Source organism: Neodiprion fabricii, chromosome 1 (assembly GCF_021155785.1).
Source record: "Neodiprion fabricii isolate iyNeoFabr1 chromosome 1, iyNeoFabr1.1, whole genome shotgun sequence".
NCBI lineage: Eukaryota > Metazoa > Arthropoda > Insecta > Hymenoptera > Diprionidae > Neodiprion > Neodiprion fabricii.
In genome coordinates this window covers 38,919,241-38,940,820 of record NC_060239.1, presented here as the reverse complement: position 1 = coordinate 38,940,820, position 21,580 = coordinate 38,919,241, and the positions used below count along the sequence as shown (strand labels likewise).

Sequence of the window (21,580 nt, the reverse complement as noted above, 5' to 3'; positions counted from 1 at the left end):
TATTAATTTATTTCCACTAAAAAATTGTATTCCTTTATTTGACATTGGCCTAGCAGAATTTTTTAAACACACCACTATTGATATACAAATGGGCATTGGGTACAACTTTAAATTTTCCTAAAATAGTAACAGTAATATAAAATATGTATACGTTTTAAATTTTCAAGCTTCTAAATTGAATAAATCAGGATTTGAAATGATACTATTCCACTAACTTCATGGATCAGGGTAAAAGAATATTAATTTCAGCTCTGTTGTAGAAATTAAATCACAGGTCGTTCTAGAACAGCGAGATTGGAGAAAAGATAATTTTACAATAACTGTTCACATATAATCTCAAGTCATGTATATTTTCGTAGTATAGTGATTACCGTGTGCGAGCTTGACAATATAGGAATGACCGAGTAAGGTAATAACGAGCTTATTATTGTAGGTTTGTCCCAGGCTGAGATTGTGTATTCAAGTTCGCTGAACACTATTTTACCTTAGAACTTCGCTAGAATGAATTACAAGTGATATTTAAAGTGTTTAAAAAATCTATGAATAATGTGGTCATAAGTACACGGCATTCAAATTTTAAAGCCGGAATTCTTGATAATTCTCTATTTTCAACAGACTCAGACTGTCTCAATCAATTTTGCTATGTATTAATATATTCCGATCCCTAAAATGGTAAAATGTAAATTAAAATATATTTATTTGGTTGGTTTATCTAAATGATAGAATAATATGATTTTCATTGCCTATCACTCAACCGTGTTTTAAGGCACTGGCAACGATAGTTGTGCATAGTTTCAATATTATTCCACCTCGTTGCTAAGTTAGTCGATTTCATTTTATTGAATGAAATATTAGATTCTTGAAACTTAAATTATGGTGATTTTCTCCGAAAACTCACGTATGTACATAGAAAGTTTTACCTTTCTCTAACTGTGCCATTACAGTGCTCAGGACCTCAAGGCACTCAACTAAGACATAGCACGTATGTACAATAATATAAAAAGTGATTGCACCATTTGCTACATTTGATCGGGACATTTTTACACGATGAATAGAAGATCAGTTCTAATCATCCTACGTAGTACGCAGTATATTGTTAATACGCAGTTTAATCTGAGTAGAACTTTAGATTAAATTGCGGGAATGACTGAACGATCAATCAATTAGCGGGGTTTTTTCAAACGTAGCTCCATCCAGCAATTGAAGGCAACTTATTTCTTAGTCAGTATTGGACTGTGCTAAAAACAATTTGACTACATCTGAGGTACTCTGCGTGTCGCAATAGCTTGGATCACTCTGCGTAATCTACCTGTTGCTCGTTTCCTCCGAGGATGACGTTTCGACGTACAACAGCCCCACCGACTGAACGCGCAGAGCATGGCTACCCCAAGAGCAATGATCCCTGCTAACAGTCTCCACTGTTCTCGAGTTGTCCACCATCCAGTGTCTCTGATCTCCTCATCGATCTCTTCAAAATCGGTGTTTTTGCCCCCAGAATAATGCGGCACTGCACCGTTCACATTGCCACCACGTCGTCTCGACCAAGAGGAGTCTGAATCTTGGAGCTGAGGAACAGCCACGATAAAACTATCGCCCACCGACAGTAACTTCTGAGACTTGTACAAATTACTGAAAATGTACATTCAATTGACAACTAGTATATACTGTGATTTCACGCAAATTAATTTTTTGTCACTAAAAACGCTTATATCCGCATCTTGGTCATAAATTTTCGTGATATTCACATATATTGGAATGCTCATTTGTCCAAAACTAGCAAGAGGTTTTACTGTAAGTGCAGTTTTTTGTAATTAATGTGGAACGGGAATCATGAAAAAGAATCAAATCAGATTTTGAAAAATTCTTCAGAACAGAATTGATTTGAGCTGCATACAATTCATCAAGTTCTTTGACATACTTGAGTATCATAAATAATTGTAAGCGAAAAATAAGGAAAAAAAAATGTAGCCACGTCAAAGTGGAAAGCTTATAGCATAAATTGTGAGAAAATACTCACGCAGGGACAGATTCGTTGAGCGGATACGGTACAGCGAGTAGCGCCACTGGGCACGCTGGTAGAGGTCGTAGTCGTCCACCAGCACCACCGGCATCGACCTCAAGAACTTTACTATGACGACTCAAGTGGCTACCCTCCATCCGTTGAGGTAAAAGTGTCTCTGTCGCCTCCTGATCTTTACTCATCCAATGTTTCCCGTCAACAGAATTTTTATCACGCCTACTCGCCTCTTCAAACACGGTAGGAACATGTCCAGTTGTAGCAAATTCCAATATAGCATCCAACATCCAAAAGCATGCTGCAACAATAAATCAAATTAATCTATCGGTCTGTCATTCTGGCTGGATCGCTTGCAACTGACAATAATGGTTCATGGAGTTGTCACAACAGAAATATGTACGATGTGCGAATTAAAAAATTGTACGTTTGTGTTGGTGACTATCATCGATGCAATTGGAATCGCCATAAACGACGAGTCTGCCAGCAATATCTTTCTCCCTGTTTTTTGGTACATTTTGTTCTATGTCATTTGAAATCTCATTGCCGATAGTATCATAGCGATGATCAGTTGCTCTGTGACTTTGAGTCTGGAAAAGTCCAAGGATCGGGACGAGCTCGGGTTGTTTGGCATCACCTTCCAACAGTAGTTCGTGTCCTTGGTCTTTTAATTCTACATGGAGTATTACCCCGTCCTGCGGAAACCTAGAAAAAGTCCACAGTTAAATTAAAAACAATAGTAACATTGGATTGCAAGTGATAATACAAGCAAAATACATAGGTTCAAATTACTTGGCAAGCGTTGTGCCAGATGAAAAGGTGACTGGTGGATGCTGACCGAGCGTGAACTGTCCGTCTCGCACTTCATCGCCAAAGGCTATGCCCCAGTTGGTGTGGAGAAGGTCGTTCAAAGCAGGTACATTGGCACCGCCGGTATCCGGTACCCACCACTGACGTGTGTTTTCGTCATAGAATTTGACTTTCCGCATCACTGTCACGTTGTACCAATCCGCAAATACTACGACGGACAATCCCTCCTCTTCGACGTCCAACTTCAGTTTTGCTACCTGAATTGTAACATTCGTTTGTTTGGATTTTTATACCTATCGTCTGTGTACAAATAATGTATGCTTTAGGCAATGCACAAGCTGATTTCGGCGCACCTCTTCAGGAAAGAATTCTTCTTCAGAGTCAACGATAAGCAAAGTACCGTAATTCTTGGCTTGAAAACAGGTCAGAGGGTAACCCAACACCTCTAAGTAATACCCAGCATTTCGCAAATGTTGATACATATCCTTAAAGTTTGTATGTATGTGATCCCCGTTCCAGTCCAAAGGGTCATTCTTTGCTCGTAGATCATCTCTTGGAAAATAGCCAGGTGGGTATCGTAGATTGTGAAATTGATCCCACAGTATTCTCTTGCTAAAATGTGATTACGTTCTTATACCATACAAAATGAAACGATAATTAATAAGCGGAATCCGAACTAGCAGTGTTCATCACGATAGCATGAAATGTTAGCAGTGGGTAAGTAAGGGATGACTGGCAGTAAGAAGGATATTCATTACGAATCTACGGAAAAAAGAAAAAAACTCCGAACTGTCTACTCAATTTCTAGGATCGTAGCCAGGAGAAATGCATGTTATCTAGTAAAACTTACTGACGAGGTGGTGTAGGTATAACTTTTGCCTTCAGCGGTAGATCAACAGCGGATCGTCTGGGTTCCTGTTCACCGTCTCCTGGAGGTGATTCTACAGTCAATGATATGCGACCTGCAAAATGAAGCATGCAATATGTGATTCGAAGAGAAACTTGGACAAACAATTCATCTGCACAATCCCCATACCTTGTGCAACACCCTGCCAATCACTAGCAGAGGCAGGAACTGTTATAGCAACTGCGAGCCACCCTGACCATGGCCAAAGAATGTCGCTGTGAGTCAAGGAGACCTCAACGCGATCACCATTACCGTCGCGCGAGTATGGATGCCATTTAACAGAAGTTACGTGTCCTGACACTCCCAGTCCATTTATTATAGTAACGTTTACTATCGTTGGCATTCCGCTGTGATAAACCGCTTGGGTGCAGTAAGGCCACATGTACTGGCATTCCGTGAGATCTATGTAACTACTCGCCAAAAATTATTATAAAGTATCGTTACTATTTAATTAACCAATATAAATCTATCTGAGTATTTCTAAGCTGTTACAAAATCGTATATTTTGATCAATAATTTGTATTAGATTGAATATTATCATTGACCTGGGGCTTAGCGTAGCCATCGGCCGATATGATCGTAGGAAATGGAAAGCTCGAAGAAGGTCCAGTCGCCCAGCACCTTGTTCGAACATCCCGACCCCTGGTAGGCGTCGCGCTGATCCCAAAAGTGCCTGCTTCATGCTCGCAGGGGTCACCTTCTATGTGGAACAAGAGATAAGAGAAAGAACTTGTTATGCTATTTGATAATAAGCAAGAAGACATAATTACGAGAAGCTGTTAAATATATGACGTGAATTATCGAGCATACGAAAGAAAAAAGGTGATAAGAATGTGCGGAGAATAGTGAATATTGACGCATTGGTCTACGAAACTGTCCTTAAACACCATCAACGCAACATGAATAATAATTCAAGAATTTCGGTGAAAACTAACTTTTTGATTATTGCCGGACTGACTTGATGCGGAATTTGATGTTAAAAAACCACTAGCCAGCAGAGCCACAGCCCCAGCAACTACTGGGCTAGCAACCGAGGTGCCGGATAAAGTGCGGCACCCACTCTGCAATGCGGACCCTCGCACTCCTGATCCATACGTGACTAGATCAGGCTTCACTCGCCCATAACCAGAGGGTAATTCCCATGTTGTCATGCCACGTGACGAAAACCTTGCAATCTGATCGTCCCAGTTTATGCCACCTACTCCTATAACATCCATCTGATCTGCTGGATTGTTAAGTGTTCTATGTAAATAAAATGGATAATTATTGGCATTGGTGATTTTTGATAACTGCATCAAATTTTTTACCTCAATAAAAATATGTGCACGAATTATTACCCATATAAAGGACCGTCGTTCCCGATTGCTGAAACCATTATCACACCATTCGCCGTCAACTCCCAAACTTTGTCAACAAAAGGGTGATCCATAAAATCTGGACCTCCGATACTGAGGTTGAGGACAGCTATTTTGGCGAGAATGGCGTAGTTGAACGCATCAAGAAACCACGATGTATAGGAGACTTGAGCGTTAGTGAATACCCTGAATATGTGTAGTTCAGCGTCTGGTGCAAAGCCTAGACAGTCACGTGAAACCGAAGCTATTACTCCAGCCACAAACGTACCATGTCCAAGACCGTCTTCTAAAGTTTTTTCGTTTGTCCAATTTGTTCGTTCCTTAATTTTTTTGAAGTGTGGATGAGTAGCAGCTAAACCAGTGTCAAAGACTGCCACCTGCCGTATCAAAATTCATGATCGATCAATATATATTGCTAAGTAAGCAGAGAGAAGTTGCCCTGACTTGAATGAAAAGCCATAGGAGGATAAATCGGGTAAAAATGCATTTTACGAATATCATGAATTTTTTAAGCTAAAAATTTATCCATTGCGTCTGTAAAAGTTCTCAACTTCCTCAATAACATATTGAACTTTCCAACGAATCGGTCAAGTCAATCCTGAGGAAAAAGTTATTTTATATCTTTTAGTTTCCGCTTTTTGTTCTTTCAAAAACTAATTGCCATTGGAGTTTATACTTTCAGGCTTTTAGTATTTTAATAGTACCTACTTATCCCTAAAATATCGTCAAAATATTCACAAAGGGCATTTTTACTCTGCTTATCCCCCTATGGTGTTTAAGGGTGATACACACCATGTTCGTCTGTATCTTATTTTTTGACAAACTAGTAACAAGTATTCATCAAAGTCTACCTTTATACCATGTCCAGTGACACCCATTCCCCACAGTGCATCCGCTTGTAGAATGCCGGTGATTTGGCGAGGAATCGCACGTAGAAGTCGGCGGTTAGCATAACGTGCCGCTGGTTGCCAGAACTGGTTGTTCTATAATGGATAAACTGAAGTGTAGAATTTTTCTATTTCTGCATATTATTAAAGTTTATCTTTGATATTGAAATTCAGAGAACTGGAAGCATTCCTGCTCTTATTCTAATACAGTGTGTTGCATGGGAAAAACACTATTCTCTTGTTTTAATTTTATGTCTGAGAAGTTAAAAATTTGTCCAATCAACAGTCAAAAAACCAAAGTTCCAATTAATGTTGTGAGAAAGTGTTACAGGTATATTGCTTGCAACTTACTGTTAGCTATGAATCAGAATGATTGGCAATACTTACATAGCCATTTATTTTTCGTTTAAAGTTTTTATATTCTGGCATATCCCCATCTTCTGTGGTGTTCAGATACTTCAAAGTTCTATGCACAACTCTTTGCGGTGTGACTCTTCTAACCAGAGGATGATCACTCAGAGCGCTGAGTCCATTACGTCTGTCAGTTTCTTCCAATAGAACAACATCAAAATCGCTTGGATATTCACTAGCAGGATTATCTCTAGACAAGATCTGCCAGTGACTGACTCCAGAGGAATTCAAGGCAGCCCCAATATAGCTTTTACGAGTACCTGGTTTATAGTACCCTTTGAAAGCTACAATGTACTCATTCTTTACCACTCGGCTTGAGAATTGGATCTGGACTTCTTGTCCATCCTGCGTACCATTGCATCGAGTAAACTGATCGTGGCAGGGATCATTGGTACCATTTTCTTTCCTTTCCTCTTTCTTGGAATGTTCTTGACGATTTTCTAAGGGTTGAACGATCGACACAATCAGTAAAACTTGGAGCACGAGTAGAAGATTTGTGCGTGGCTTCATACTACTCCTTCCTCTTGTTTGGGATAATCAACGGAAGGCAATAGTTATTTTCTGTCAAAAATAATATCACATTTCGTCGCCGTTGTACAGCTGGAAGAAAAAAAGGAAAATTCAAATTTTAAAACAGATGCACTAGAAATGCCAAGAGAAATATTAAGAATAATCATGAACAGTTTGAATTATATGTAATGAGAAAGAGCAATACTCTCATATCCAGACTTTCAATTAATCATACTGGAGATGAGTAAATTCAGAGATATGCGGTTAAGATTCAATTTGTATAACAATCTCATCTGACATTACATAGATCACGTAATATATACAAACAGATTCGATATAAATTTATATGTTTTCAATGAAGTGTTAATAGTCAGTTTAACGTATTCAGTATAAATATGTGATAGAATCGGGCAAAACGTGCAGAGTATTATTTAATGACTTTTAGGTCATGATCATCATGATTTTGTCCGAGTTCCGGTAAGTAAAAAATAATCAAATATGAATTAAACCACGCTCGTCTTTGCCCTAATATTTTTAATATTCCTCATATCGTAACCTCACTTTTTTTCTACTGGTATCGTTCTCGTCATACTCAACGTATCAAAGATGTTTCAAGTTTTGCGAAATGCAAACATTCTCAGAAAGTAATAACGAGGTGTTGAAATACAACGATATATGGTAACTGCGATGTTATTTTCTGTAAATGTGCATATTAACCAAGCAAATAAATAAACAACTCAAACGCAAATCAACTTCAATCGAAAGCACAATGTTGCTGTAATGATTGATAACGAACAATGTACCGGATTAAAATGATCGAAACTGCACCAGACTGCACCAGATAGCAGCACTCCACTGCGAACAGATAATAAACAAATGAGTTAATACCGTTAACAGACGAGTAGCGGACGAGTGCGGACGAGTTGACATGGGTATTTGACGCCTGGTGATGACAACCGTGAAAGCATCCTAGAAGTTTTATTTGTTGCAATTCGTCATATATATCGTATGTATATTGTCTACATTCGAAATTTAACAATCTTCTGTGATTATGTAGAATTACATAGACATCATTCATTCTGATCTAAACCTAACCTTAATCTTCTCGATTACAGAACTTATTCCTCTGTGGTTTCGATAATTGGCGTGGGAATAACTGGAGAAAAAGGTGAAAATGCTTGAATATTATTACATGTCCTAAATCAGAGTCAGCGAATTTTACGGAGATACCAAACAGCCCTGTTTGTATTTGTCAAAGTGGCAAATGGTTGCAGGGTTTTATAACCCCAAATTGCTCCGATCAAGTATTGCAGCTGATGGATTACTTAATTTCGTGTACAAAAAGCTACTGTTTAAACTTTAGAATCAGGCCCGTTATGTGTTTCTAAGTTTTATTTGGCAACACAGAAACACGCGTCTTTGGCCTTGTTTTGTGCTTAATAATTCACCGTGTTATTTAAAAAAACACTGTGTCGTGATATGAAAGTTATAGCATTGGGTAAGTATAGCTGAGTCCTCGCTATTAACGAAGTGTCTAGTTTGACAAATCTTTAGATTACAGATTGGTTAAATGCTGTATGACTTTCGCGTATACTCGTCATGCTATTTGCAGTGTTGTGATAACTACTAATATCTGTAAAAATCATGAATTTTCCTTCACACAGTACGGTTATTATTTCGAATAACATGTTTTCATTATTTGATAACTGATGAAGAAATTGTTGGCCGGGTACTCGGTTGCAGACGTAATATTGTTGTTAGTCAACATGGCCGAGACAACGTCAACACCAATGTGTGTTGAGCCTCATGATTCAACTTCGGAAAATGATGTCATAATGGAGAGTGGTACTTCATTGGCACCAGTAATTATAGAAGAATTGGATCAAAATACCATAACATGGATGGACGTTGACATGACTGAGTTTGTTGAGGCTGAAGCATTAGAAATTCAGGAAATAGGAGATAATAATATGATAAATTCAGAGCAGAAAGATGCGATGGTAACTTCTACAGAAAATTTGATCCCCGAATCTACCGACGACCAGGAAGAATCTGATAGGTTTCATGTAGACGAGGAGGACCGCTTAACAAAGCAATTCTTAAACGGGGAACTAACATTTTCTGAATATTCCTTGAGAATGGATGAAGGAATCGAAACAGAAATTCCTGATATTGAATCTAACAGGTAGGATTGAAAGTGAAAAATTTGTCAATACTTCGAATGTCTCAATGATGAAAAATCAAACAACAGCTCAGATTTGAGAAGCATTCAGATATTAGATCTTTTCATTCAGGTAAACCGTCTCGACAATGTACACACCACAACTTGAATTATTCTATGTTTGATATAAGACTCTCAAATTGCAGAAAAGCTTTTGAAACTGAGCTCGTTGCAAGTAAAAAAATTGGACAGAAAAAGGCACAGAAAACATCAAACACATCACAACAAAGACCAAACCGTAGAAAAAAGCGAACTTTACCAACCGCTTTACAAGGTCTGATGGGCGAAGCTAATTTGAGATTTGCTAGAGGCGAAGTATCCCTCGCTTCGAAAATGTGTATGGAAATAATTAGGCAAGTGACTGAATATTTACTTGAGATTGATGCTCATGACCGTGTAGATATTCTACAGATCCAAATTTAGTTATGTGACGGTCGGGGATGAAATGATGCAATTTTAGCAACCAGTTATATTTTTTCAAAACTACGTTTCACCAGGACGTTTCTTTAATGTAGAAGAAATCACAATTTGTACATGAGAATTTTTAGTGTTGACAAATTTACTAATCTACGTAAATGCCACTGTTTATTGTTTAACCTTATTATTGAAACTGCTGTGAAAAATTAAATTGTTCAAAACTTACATATATCGACATGCCTAAACGTTTGCAATGTTTGTCACCTGATGTTCGAGAAGGAAGTGACTACCCACTTGTCTATACTTACAGGACTGTTTATTTCAACAACTGTCTTTGAAAGTCATACAATTGCTTACATTTGTGTTGGTATGTTGGCCTAATTGCTTACATAACAGTCAGTACAGTTTCTATTGAGAATATATGATGTCCGAATAGAGGTGACTGAGATTTTGAATGTCAGTTTTTTTATTGACTGTGTTGTTTTTAGAAATATGAATAATTTTTTTCATAAGCCTCTTATGCCAGTTTGTTTCCTTGTCAATAATCTTTACGTTTTCAAAATCCATTAGTTAACGCATTCAACCTTTATCATAAATTTACGCATAAAATTCACGTATGAAATAGAAGCGAACAATAAAATCAGCTTTCTAAAATTGCATGATTTCATCCCTGACCGTCACTCAACTAAATTTGATTCTGTTGAACATTTACTGTGTGAAAATAATAATTCAATCGTAAGAATAACAAATAATTTTAATGTGATTTTCACAGACAAGTCCCTAGTGCGCCGGAACCATTTCATACATTGTCAATGATTTACGAAAATGATCAGCCAGAAAAATCGTTGCAATTTGCACTGATTGCCGCTCATTTGAGCCCAAGAGATGCTGACCAGTGGATTAAACTCGCTGCATTATCAATGGAGTCCGGGAACATAAGACAAACGATAACATGTTTTACCAAGGCTATACAAGCCAGTCCTAAAGACATAAATTTATACAAGCAACGTGCAAAGCTTCAAAATCAAATTGGAGACAAGAAGGGAGCTTTGAAAGGCTACATGAAGCTGCTGCATCATTTAGGACCAGAAGATGGAGCTAATATTCTAAAGTATGCAAAGAGTTTGGCAAAACATTTCATGCAAGAGAACAATAACGAACAGGCCTTGGAAGCCATGGATCAACTTTTCACCAAATGTCCTGACCTCATCACCCTCGAGGAGGTAAATGTGATGACGGAATTGTTAATCGCACTGAAACAATTTCACAAATGCTTGGATATATTGACAAGATATACAACCATTAAAATCACCTACAAAGACCAGAGTTCGATAATTGAAGATGAAGGGAGTGTAACGAAGGAGAATCCCATTATTGAATCGTGTGAATTACCGAACGACGTTGTAATGGACTTGAAGGCTAAATTCCTGATAACCCTTGTTGAATTGAATGAGACTAAATGGACTGATATCTTCTTACCAAGATTCCTCACTGAAGTAGATCCGGAAGTGTCAGGTGATTTGTTTCTAGATTTAGCCGAAGCTTTCATGGGTAAAAAGAAATTTCACAAGGCGCTACAACTATTGGAGCCCTTGATCGAGAGTAAAAACTTCAGTTTAGCGGCAGTTTGGCTGAGACATGCGGAGTGTTGGGTAGGATGCAAAAATTTGAAGCGAGCTGTAAATTCTTATGAGATGGTTAGAGAGCTGTCGCCTCAACATTTGGGGGCGAGACTGGAACTTGCCAAACTTTACAAACTTAGGGGACAGTTCAACAAAGCTATAGAAGTATTGAAACAAGATCCAGAAACGGATCTGTTAGATCCTGGAGTGGTTTACCAAAGAACGGTACTACTCCTGAAAGTTAAACGCTACAATGAATATTTTCAATCTGGAATGCTTCTACTTTCAAGACATTGCGTTTCTTTGAGGTCAAAAGCTGAGTTGATAACATTGACCAAAGCCACAGGAGTAAAACAACGCCTCGATGCCCTCCAACTTTATCGCTTATCTCGCGGGGAAACTTTTGAGGATGAAAATGCTCCGTGCTTCAGAGAGGAGAATCAGCCAAGTCTAAGGAATGAATTCTCATTATATCTACAGATGTGCCAACTGGCGTGCAAAAAAAAAAGACAGGGTTTGTTTCAAAGATTGGCTTTCGGTGCGATGACGTCGAAAAGATTTGAAAAAAAGAGTTCTCACATCACATTCCTGTGTTTAATATCTTGCATACACAATAACGATTCGTATCATGGATACAACATTGTCAGAGAATTGGTCCGAGTTTGTAGAAGATCAAATTCATGGAATCTGATGAATATCATTATCCAAAGGGCCGAGGATTGCAGACACAATAGGTTTATCATGAGGCTATTAGGAAGGGTAGAAGGTTTTTCATACCTGCATCTTCTGCATGCCAACAACTGTCTGGTCTCGGGAACATACAAGTATGCTCTCAATGATTATGTATCTCTGTTCAAAGTCGAGCCCAGTGCACTCCTGGCACTATTGATCGCTGTTACACTTTTGCAAATGGCTTGTCAAAGGTTTTCTGTTCAAAAGAATCAGCTTGTTATACAAGGTACACGCAGCTATAAGTTCATCCTTTTTATACTAGTTAGAAAATCAGTTTATCGATCTTTGAAAAGATGCTTAAATAACCCTTCCTTTCAGCTCTTGCCTTTCTGACGAAATACTCACAGATGCGAGGCAAAGGCGGTGAACACGAAACTAGCTACAATACAGCTCGAGCTTTTCATCAACTCGGTCTTTTGCCGGCGGCCATTCACCATTACAAACTTGTTTTGGAAACACCTCCGCCTATTCTCGTTTCCCAAAAGCCGCATCTTTTGGACCTGACACGAGAGGCTGCTTTCAATCTTCATCTTATTTATTTGGATTCAGGAAATGAGGACTTGGCCCGAATGTATCTGGAGGAATACATTACTGTGTGAAATATCCGTTGTGTGTTGAGTTATTTATAAAAAATGTGATAAGAAATAAAGAAGAAAATACATGAACAATCAAAGCATTTCACAACGATTTTCCGTATCTACCCCCTTCTGTTCTGTATGTGTATGTATGTATCACTTAAAGTCACAATGTACTTATTGTATTCAAGATAGTTTAATAAAATTTTGGATCGTGTACCGATCAATATCTGATGTTGACTGATCCACAAACTACGCTGCTCTACAGTAATAAAAAAAAATTGACGCATTTCTTTCAGTAATTATTTAAATTAAACTATTTCAAATAACATTTTTTTTGCAGGACGATGACGCTTACATTTGCCTCAAAAGTTAAATTCATAGAATTTTGTATGATTCTCGATAAAATCTCCAAAGCGCAAGCTGCCACAAAATCTAGCCATTTGGAATGTTTGATCAAGCAATGTCGCGAATTCAGTGAGAAATTGAAAAAGAAAGATAAAGAAGCGGTAAGTGATTTGATCGATAAACGAAATACAGTTTTGTTACAAATTAATAAAATTTGTGAATACATGGATTCCGTCACATTCAAGGACACTTCATTTTTTCCAATACTGAGGCTGCTCCTGCCACAGCACGATCGTGAGCGTAAGGCTTACGGTCTGAAAGAGACAGCTTTGGCAAAGTTATATGTACGAGTCTTAGCTCTTGGACAGACTAGCAAAGATGCTCAGGAATTACTGCACTACAAGTAAATTCCCTTTGTATTCACCTCGATATCCAAGATGAATATCAATATGATGTATGCTTCTATTTTGAATTCATAAGAGTATCAGTGTGTTTTCAACACGTTTCGTTTTTTTGACAGAGTTCCGATATCTGGAAAGCAAAGCGGTGGAGACTTTGCAGAGATTGCATATTCAATTTTGTGTAAACGTGTTCAAATTCAAGAAAGTTCAATGACTGTTGAACAAGTAAATACGATTCTAGACAATATTGCTGAGAAAAATGCCAGCAACAGCAGTAAAGATGGAGAATTTCAACAACTTATTCAACAATTAAGTGCTGTTGAGCAAAAGTGGCTGATCCGGATTCTTCTCAAGGATTTGAGAATCGGACTTTCGCAGAAAAAAATTCTAAATGGTTTGTCGTTGTCTACATACTTTTTTGGCATATAAAAGTAAAATGTTGAATTAGACTGAGAGTATAATTTTATTCTCAATGGTCCTCTAATGAAAGTTATGTACGTGTTCCCATAAAAATATTGCTGTTTCAGCCTATCATGCAGATGCAGTGGAACTGTTTGACGTATCAATGAGCCTCCGTGATGTATGTGACAAGTTGCAGAACACAGGCATTGGAATAAAGTATCAAATAGAAATTTTCTCCCCGTTCAAGCCAATGCTACTGGAAAGGTGTAAAATCGATGATATTGGTAAATTTTTTACCAATCAAGAATCATATTTGGTGGAGACAAAGCATGACGGGGAGAGATTTCAGTTGCACATGAAAGATGGCCAGTTCAGCTATTTTTCCAGGAACGCATATAATTTCACAGAAGCATACGGCAAATCTAAATCTTCAGGTTCGCCTCGGTTCATTTTGGTGTACTTTAAATAGCCGTAAACAGCAAGACCTCAGTTTTGTTGATTTTATCCAGGTTTGCTAACTGGTAAAATTGCGAAATTGTTGAAACCTTCTTGCCGCTCCATCATTATGGATGGTGAAATGATGGGATGGCACAAGGTTCACCAGAGATTTGGATCCAAAGGAATGAGTTTTGACGTGAAGAAAATGACACCGACGAGCACACACCAGCCCTGCTTTATTGCCTTTGACGTGATCATGTACAACGAAAAGCTCCTTGTTGACGAACCTTTAACGGAACGTCTAAAGGTGCTGAAGGAAGCTTTCGTCGAGGAAACGGGTGTCTTAGTCCGCAGCCAAACGAGACTAGTTAGCAGCAAGTATGAAAACAAATATTATATTTCAAACGAAAATTAAAATCAATTGCAACGATTGAACTGCAAAGATAGTAGACTGATTGAACCAACATTTCATTCAGAGTTGAATTACTGGAGGCATTTAACAAAAGTATGGATACTTCTGAAGAGGGAATTGTTCTGAAGAAATGTAACAGCACTTACAAACCAGGTGTTCGTGTGGGTAGCGATTGCTATAAGATAAAGGCAGAGGTAATAACTCCCTCACAGTGAGTGTATGCGGGCTGATGCAGAATGAACGAAACTACTAAGCTTCATAAAAACTTAAAACTATTTTACAGTATTCTGCTGACCTTGTTGAAGATATGGATTTAGTTATTGTCGGAGGGTATTACGGTGAAGGGAAAATGAGGGGCCGCATCAACAGTTTTCTTGTTGCAGTGGCGCTTTCTCAAAATCCTGAAACAATGAATGACCTCAAGTTTCACGCAGTCTCTTCGGTGCGGACTGGAATCAAGGTAGAGGCGTTCGAAGAATTGTTGTTGACATTGAAACCTCATTGGGTTAAGAAATGTCCTGACAATGTTGTTGGACCAAAGGTAATGCTCTATTCATGGATATTTCTACCATCATTGTATATAAATGGATTATGTTAGATTCAATACAAAAAATTCCATGTGTCGATCTTTGTGAAAATATCTTTGGCTAGTGATCTTTGGCTGATCATGAACAGACTCAAACATGTGGATATGATGTAATTTTAGAAAGACCCTCCTAATTTGTGGATTGACCCAAAAAATTCTATAGTCTTGAAGTTACGTGCCACAGAATTGGTGCAGTCAAGCTCTTATCCAACTGGTTACAGTTTAAGATTTCCTCGGGTTGTCGCAATCAGAGGACGAGATGAGAAGAGTTGGCGCGAATGCTGCACAACAGAGGAATTCCACTCACTTATAAAGGTAGAGTTATCGGAAAAGTCTCACTACGACAATTAAAAAAGGTTTAACTCTGTTATCGATTGGTATTTGTTTGATGCAACTCTACAGGGTCCTGGAGTAATTCAAAAGCTAACAAAACGTCATGTAACCGAATACGATGTTATGGAACATCTTCCAGCAATATCTCCAAGAAAGACGAAAAACAAAACTATCACAGTTCTAAACTACAATCCTTGTCCGACGACCGCTGTCTCACGTATCAGTCGACTGTTAGATGACAAGGAGATCTGTGTTGTGAACGGAAACGACGAGATCTCCAAGGAGGACGTTGAAAAAATTGTGCGTGAACACGGGGGAAGTATAGTACAAAATCCTGGCGGAAAGACTTTTTGCGCTATTGTAGGAAATGCTAACAAGGTATGAATATCATATTGCAACATCGATCTGCTGCAGTGATCAGCATATTGTACTAATTAAAAATCTTTCAGCTTAAAGTAAAAAACATGATACAGGGTCAGAAGTACAATGTTGTTAATTTAGAGTGGCTTTTGCGTGCTACAAGACCAGAAAACTTTGCAAGCCTCCAGCCTTGGCTTCCATGGGAACTGTTGTTTGCTACTGAGTCAACCAGAAGCCATATGTCAACAGTTTTCGATGATACATATGATAGTTATACGCAAGATACGAATATAGATGATTTAAAGCGGTCTTTGGAAAGAGCTGCAGAATTGGTAAACTATCAACTATTCAGCTATCATTTCCTGTGTAGGTAAAGTCCATAAGCATAAAGAAAAGTTCCGTGTTGCTTTGCAGGCAAAAGATTCGCAGTTGACAAACGACCAGTACAAGGAAATCGACAGGGAGCTGTTTGGTCATGAAACATCACCGTTCTCAGTGTTTCGTGGGAGCGTAGGATATTTTTGTACGAGCGATAAACAACGAAATCTCGAGTTTCGCTTCATGGGTGGAACAGTTACTGGTATACTTGACAATCACGTGACTCATATCTTTGCCTTGAAGAACAGCAACATTCCTGCAGAAATTAGAAGGCTCGAGGCTGGAGAATCGGCGACAAAGGTTCTCGACGAGCAATGGATAGCGGACTGCTTTCGCGAACGAAAATTGCTCCCAGAGGACGAGTATTCGATCCACCAAAATACCACGAACAGCTGTTAGATTTAGTAATATTTATTGTATACTAACTCGAACGTTTTGTCATGATGGAATATCCTCACGATTTTCAACGCTGACGTGTTCGGCTGAAGTTTTAACAGTCGTGATACTTTTATACAAATTGTTTACACACTTTACCGATGTTATGCCAAAGTGTAACAACGGAAATAAACCGATTACGCCATATTCGCGTTTGCTCGCTGTTCTCAGTCGCCGCGGATGCCGTATTTCTCGGGTCTCGGTTCTCTCCGTGACGGATGAGAAACTAGAAGCTGTCAGAAGTGAAACGAACTGACAGCCGACAGTTTGCTCGGTTAACATCTTCCCTACGGAGACTTTCGAAATATTACTGCTCCTTGCAGTCGCTCAAGCCGTTCTTTCTCAACCTACGGAATGCGCGCAAAATTTAATGAACCCGCAGCTGCAATGTCTTCTTCACAAAGAGAGCCTTTCAGAGATCTTCACCGCGCGATAAAAAGACGGTGAAGTAATCAACACCGTGAAATTCACGTCTTCTTGATCGACCAAAACGTGATAGATCTCCGGTCTCTAACTTAACCACGGCATCTACGTCGAGTGTTTCGATTAATTTATTTACAAATTCAAAATCCCATACCACCCAAAGTCTCTAATGATAAAGAATTGTTTGATAAAAATGTTCAATTCAAATGTTCCGAAGAATTAATTTTGATTTTCTATTTCGTTGTATCAGTAATGAAGTACGCAAAAATGAAGTGTGTCTCGCGGAATTAATGAAACGGAAAAGCTACTCTATAGATCGGGCATTCGCGTACCATTCGAGATCAATGTATACGTGTGTACAAATGTAAACCCAGGCCGGTTAGTTACTTTGCGGGGATGTCGTTATTATTGTTATAACTGTCGCCGTCTCGTTAGTAAAAAGGAGGAGCATTATTCGTTCTCTTGGCTTGAGTCGCGACTCCTGGTCGAGATTTTAGACATAATAATATTAATGTACGAATATGAGTGATGGATTTGGTGCGGTTTAGACATGGCCTAGCCTCGCGACTCACGGTCTACTTATAGACGCGTCAACCTCACCTCCAACCAGACGCGTATTAATTGAGTCTCCGCAGATTTTTAACTTCTCTTCCAACCCGCCCCCCACAACCAGAACCGTTGACACTCATCGAAATCTAATTTTGTGCCAAGGTAACTGTACGAATTGTAACGGATTACTACATAATAAAAAAAACACTAGTTGGATTGATCGAATTCAAAAATAATACGTAAACTTTCGCTAATGGACTGCTGCTATCCCCTCTATTTCCTTCTTTGTTTATCAAGGATGAAGATGAACGTAGATTATATTCGCATTCCTAAATTTTCACCATCCGTTAGCCAATTTAGAAATTATACGTGTAATCTTACCCCAGTTTGAGCTCAATGTTTCACGATTAGTGTGTCTTTATTTTAAAGTTACTGAGGTAACTTTCTCCTTTTGCATACTTTAGAATTTCATCTATTGATCTAATCGTTAGTTGTACTTTTTCAAAAAAATATTCGATCTTTGATGTTAAAATGATTTTTACTAACAATCACAGCACGTTTTCTGTTTTTTTTTTTCAGAATTTTGATTTACAGTTTCATTAGTAATTATTTCGACGATTTTGCTTACGATAAATATTTTCATTTATTTTTGGTGAGGTAACTGTGTTTTTTAAGGCGTTTGTTATATGCCTTCGATTCGTTCGATTTCGAATCTGAGTTTTCACTTCAATATGCGTAGTTACAAATTATATTGTTGAAAGTTAATATTTACACGTAAAAATGGTTGCTCGTCGGTTGGAAGCCGCGGTACTCGAGTGATATGGGTAATTATCGCTACGCACTGGTGTATGCTTGTTTTTCTTAATGCCAGTGATCTGCGACGGCGATTCCCTCCGCGATGAACCCGATTTGATCCTAGTTACGAAACTCAGCTCGACGCCGGAGCTTTCAAGTCCGCAATCCCGACATGGCTGGACATTACCCGCTTGACTGTTAGAAACCTAAAAATTGAGAGAAAGACTGATACAACGATTTGTTGTAAATTTAAAGAGTTTTCAGTTAATCGAACTATGTTCATCTTGTACTCATATCGTTCGAAATGTAACTATAATTTTGAAAATCGAACGCAACAGCGATTTCGGTTGGGATACATGGACCGTGTTTGATTATTCTTACATAATATCGTATTAGATAAACGGTGGTGTGAATATACTCTGACGATGAGTGCGGAAGACGCGCCTTCGAAACGAGACCGCTGTATAATCAATCACCGGAAACAATACATTTTTTGTTTATAGAAATCGAATCGTGAACTAACTTTGGTTCGCCTCTCCTCGACGTCTCCGCGTCGAACCAATCTCGGTATCTTCGAACAGGGTGGTCCCGACTCCGGTTCTAGCGTCATCTCTTCTGATTCAACTTCCTTGAAATACTCTAGGCGTGTTTTATCAAGCGTTCCGTAAGCTCGTTCGCTTTTGTACTCCGCCCTGGTGTATTTTTTGCCACAGTACTTTTGATTCGTAGCTTTCCCGCTGCAACTCGATCGACGACGATCATCTCGCTTTGCGCTAGCTCCTAAAATTTCAAATTTTCCCCTCGGGTCTACGCACTTCTGATTCCGCAAACCGTCGGAAAGTGCTGCTTTCCCGAAACGATTCCGTCCCATCGAGCGAGGCTCGTTCTCGTCAGAGTAAAATTCGGAATCTGTGCGGTTCCCGGATTCCCACGAATTCGAATCCTCGATTTCACCCGGGGTTGAAAGGTTCTCCGACTCGTCAGAGCCGTCCCAAAGCTCGCCTGGAATCGTTGTTGGACGATTTGTCGAGTCGTAGTCTGCTTCGTCTGTAGAGGATGCTAGTTTGTTTTCAGATTCCAAACCCATTTTTTCCACGTCCACGTTTACGGTTGGAAGTATACAGTAGCTTTTTTGATCCAACTGATTCAACCTGACGATCTTAGTTTCAGAATTATCCCTGCGCTTGTTATTCGCCTGCTTTTCCACGCAATCATCGTCTTCCGTGAGTGTAAATGCATTTTGGAACGAAGTGGAACTCGGCAAACTGGACGCGCTGCTCGATGCAGGATCGGTTTCTTTCTGTTTCTCAGCGCTACAACCGTCGCCAGTGAGCAAATCATCGTCGTTGTTACGTTGCCAGATGTGATCGGTGAAAATTTTATCCTCATTCGAATCCCAACGCATCTCCGATTCTATTTTTTCGTTCTGCAAGTCTTCCGGGACCTGGCAATGGGAGTGGCTCACATGTTTCGAGACAGGATAATCAGTCTCCTCGTTCCGTGCAACAAGTCTGACCAGTCCGTCCTTCAGAATTCGTGAAATTTCGTAAATTCCAGTAGCCACTGTCTGCATAATCGAACTTTGACTTGTCCGTCTTGTTTTAGGCGGCCGATATAAGGCGTCTAACGAAACTTCGTAATTATTATACTGACGCAGGAGACCCGGCAGCATGCGGGATCGTGACGAGCAGATTTTCTTTCTCTTTAAGGTATTTTTCTTGTGTCTTGCGTAACGCGCTGTGGGAACGTGAAATTTTTGCATGTCGTTCAAAGCCTGCTGATCTAAAAGTTGTGAGTGAAAAACGGGCTTTTGGCAGAAGGAGAATCGACCATTTTTTGTGTGATCGTTGACGACCCCGAGTAGCATCGAATTGCTGGGAAAAGCTTGCGGATGATCGTTATAAATTGTTTGTGTTTCTTGCTTAGGCATGCAAGCATCGTTCCAGCGTCCGCATTTCTTACAGACAGGGTTGACCACCCCGTTCGACAGCCAATTGATATGTTCTATTTCATCCTCGACTGTTTCTTCGGTTTGATTCTCTTCCTCCTCAATCACATCCGGCATTGTAGTAGCAGCCTCACGAAGCCAATCTTTATTTCGTAAATAATTTACCGCAGTCTTTTTTGAGGGCCGTCTAATGCACTTAACAGAAAAACGCTCGGGTCTTCTGCATGTGTCACTTAGAGCTGCAATTTGCGAAGTTTGATCCTGTTTCACCTAACATGGAAGAACATCGGTATATAAAGTTGAAGTTTCGGTACTTTAATTATGCATTTCAAATCGGTATACCATAAATTACCTCGTAGTTGCTGTGCCGCGTCATTAAAGATCCTGTATTGCATTTCCAGTGCCACGATGGAGATTTGGCTGCAAAAAAAAAAAAGAATTAAGTATATACAAACAACACTTAGTCGTGTACATAAAAGTTTTAGAAATGAAACATTGCCTGTTACAGAATTGATGAAATCTATCTACAAAAAGAGTGCAATATATACTGCTTATCAGCTTTTCAATTTTCAACAGGTAAGATATTATATACCGATTTCATCGTCGTTTTCTTGAACAGCAACACTCAGCGGCGTCAACAACGATTGATGATTTTCGATTCTCGGCCCCGTTCTCGTCGAAGTCTTCAGGCCTGAAATTCAAATTTCAATCAATGATCTTGACATACACGGTAGAAAGCTTGGATGTAGGTTGAATTATACGTTAACTTGAGATGAAAAACATACGCGATCTTTCTCCGGCATCCGCATCCGTACCGCACCGGATTGCCGAACCTGCAGAACAATAAAACAGAAAATCCAAGAAACAAAGGGTCAAAACCGAGAGAAACGGATGTAATCGTAAAACTTCAAACAGTTGGTGTTCGTTGTGCACGAAGTATGCCTTCTAAGTCGAGGCGTGTCACTTTATTACTTGACTGATCTTAATATGGCTACGAAACTGTGTCTCGTTATACTTTTCCTGTACAGATCGTTTCACGAAAAACTCACAATTACCGAAGAAGATATACCTAATATGTAAACAAGAACTTCGGACCAACCGATTGGTAAAAAAAATTGACCACTCGAAAAGCGAATGTAGACTACTGATGTGGAAGGCTTCGTTATCATATGAAACAGAAATTCGTCAACTTACCCTTTTCTGCAGATACACCGATCGGCACGTCTGTAAAGCAGCGAATTTTACTGAGTATTATTGTGTTTGAATATATAAAAACCTGCACGAATTCACTCACTTTTCACCGTTTTTCTC

At 39.1% G+C, this 21,580-nt stretch overlaps 2 protein-coding genes across 9 annotated transcripts; one reads left to right on the top strand and one right to left on the bottom strand.

Moving 5' to 3' along the window:
* Positions 1-329: 329 nt before the first annotated feature.
* LOC124183689 (membrane-bound transcription factor site-1 protease) lies at positions 330-9,846 on the bottom strand. Of its 5 annotated transcripts, none has more exons than XM_046572504.1 (13): positions 9,759-9,846; positions 6,361-6,984; positions 5,938-6,069; positions 5,069-5,463; positions 4,667-4,973; positions 4,277-4,431; positions 3,861-4,141; positions 3,675-3,786; positions 3,178-3,436; positions 2,807-3,081; positions 2,442-2,719; positions 2,018-2,315; positions 330-1,629 (listed from the first exon to the last, which is right to left on the bottom strand). In XM_046572504.1, exons 2-13 carry the CDS (start codon positions 6,892-6,894, stop codon positions 1,254-1,256), a joined length of 3,402 nt encoding a protein of 1,133 aa, XP_046428460.1. In that variant the 5' UTR covers positions 6,895-6,984; positions 9,759-9,846; the 3' UTR covers positions 330-1,253. The 5 variants fall into 5 exon arrangements, with proteins under 5 accessions (XP_046428460.1, XP_046428490.1, XP_046428480.1 ...); XM_046572534.1 differs by having other exon boundaries at positions 4,277-4,428; XM_046572524.1 differs by lacking the exon at positions 9,759-9,846 and adding an exon at positions 7,783-7,799.
* On the top strand, positions 7,764-16,701 carry LOC124183729 (DNA ligase 4-like). Of its 4 annotated transcripts, XM_046572638.1 has the most exons (13): positions 7,764-7,900; positions 8,010-8,062; positions 12,805-12,970; positions 13,055-13,212; positions 13,330-13,604; positions 13,738-14,046; positions 14,122-14,428; positions 14,527-14,656; positions 14,746-15,003; positions 15,169-15,363; positions 15,451-15,759; positions 15,831-16,073; positions 16,156-16,701. In XM_046572638.1, exons 3-13 carry the CDS (start codon positions 12,809-12,811, stop codon positions 16,516-16,518), a joined length of 2,709 nt encoding a protein of 902 aa, XP_046428594.1. In that variant the 5' UTR covers positions 7,764-7,900; positions 8,010-8,062; positions 12,805-12,808; the 3' UTR covers positions 16,519-16,701. The 4 variants fall into 4 exon arrangements, with proteins under 4 accessions (XP_046428594.1, XP_046428584.1, XP_046428563.1 ...); XM_046572618.1 differs by lacking the exons at positions 7,764-7,900; positions 8,010-8,062 and adding an exon at positions 12,478-12,610; XM_046572628.1 differs by lacking the exons at positions 12,805-12,970; positions 13,055-13,212; positions 13,330-13,604; ... (6 more) ...; positions 15,831-16,073; positions 16,156-16,701 and adding exons at positions 8,638-9,079; positions 9,262-9,468; positions 10,305-12,112; positions 12,205-12,562.
* Positions 16,702-21,580: the final 4,879 nt, after the last annotated feature.

Bases quoted from the DNA above. Each gene is read 5' to 3' on its own strand.
- LOC124183689 (XM_046572504.1), bottom strand. From the start codon at position 6,894: ATGAAGCCACGCACAAATCTTCTACTCGTGCTCCAAGTTTTACTGATT. The intron at 4,142-4,276 runs GTCAATGATAAT...TTTGGCGAGTAG, and splicing joins ATGGCTACGCTAAGCCCCAG to TTACATAGATCTCACGGAAT. The intron at 3,437-3,674 runs GTAAGTTTTACT...ATCACATTTTAG, and splicing joins ATACCTACACCACCTCGTCA to CAAGAGAATACTGTGGGATC.
- LOC124183729 (XM_046572607.1), top strand. The intron at 9,469-10,304 runs GCAAGTGACTGA...TGATTTTCACAG, and splicing joins ATGTGTATGGAAATAATTAG to ACAAGTCCCTAGTGCGCCGG. The intron at 12,113-12,204 runs GTACACGCAGCT...CCTTCCTTTCAG, and splicing joins GAATCAGCTTGTTATACAAG to CTCTTGCCTTTCTGACGAAA.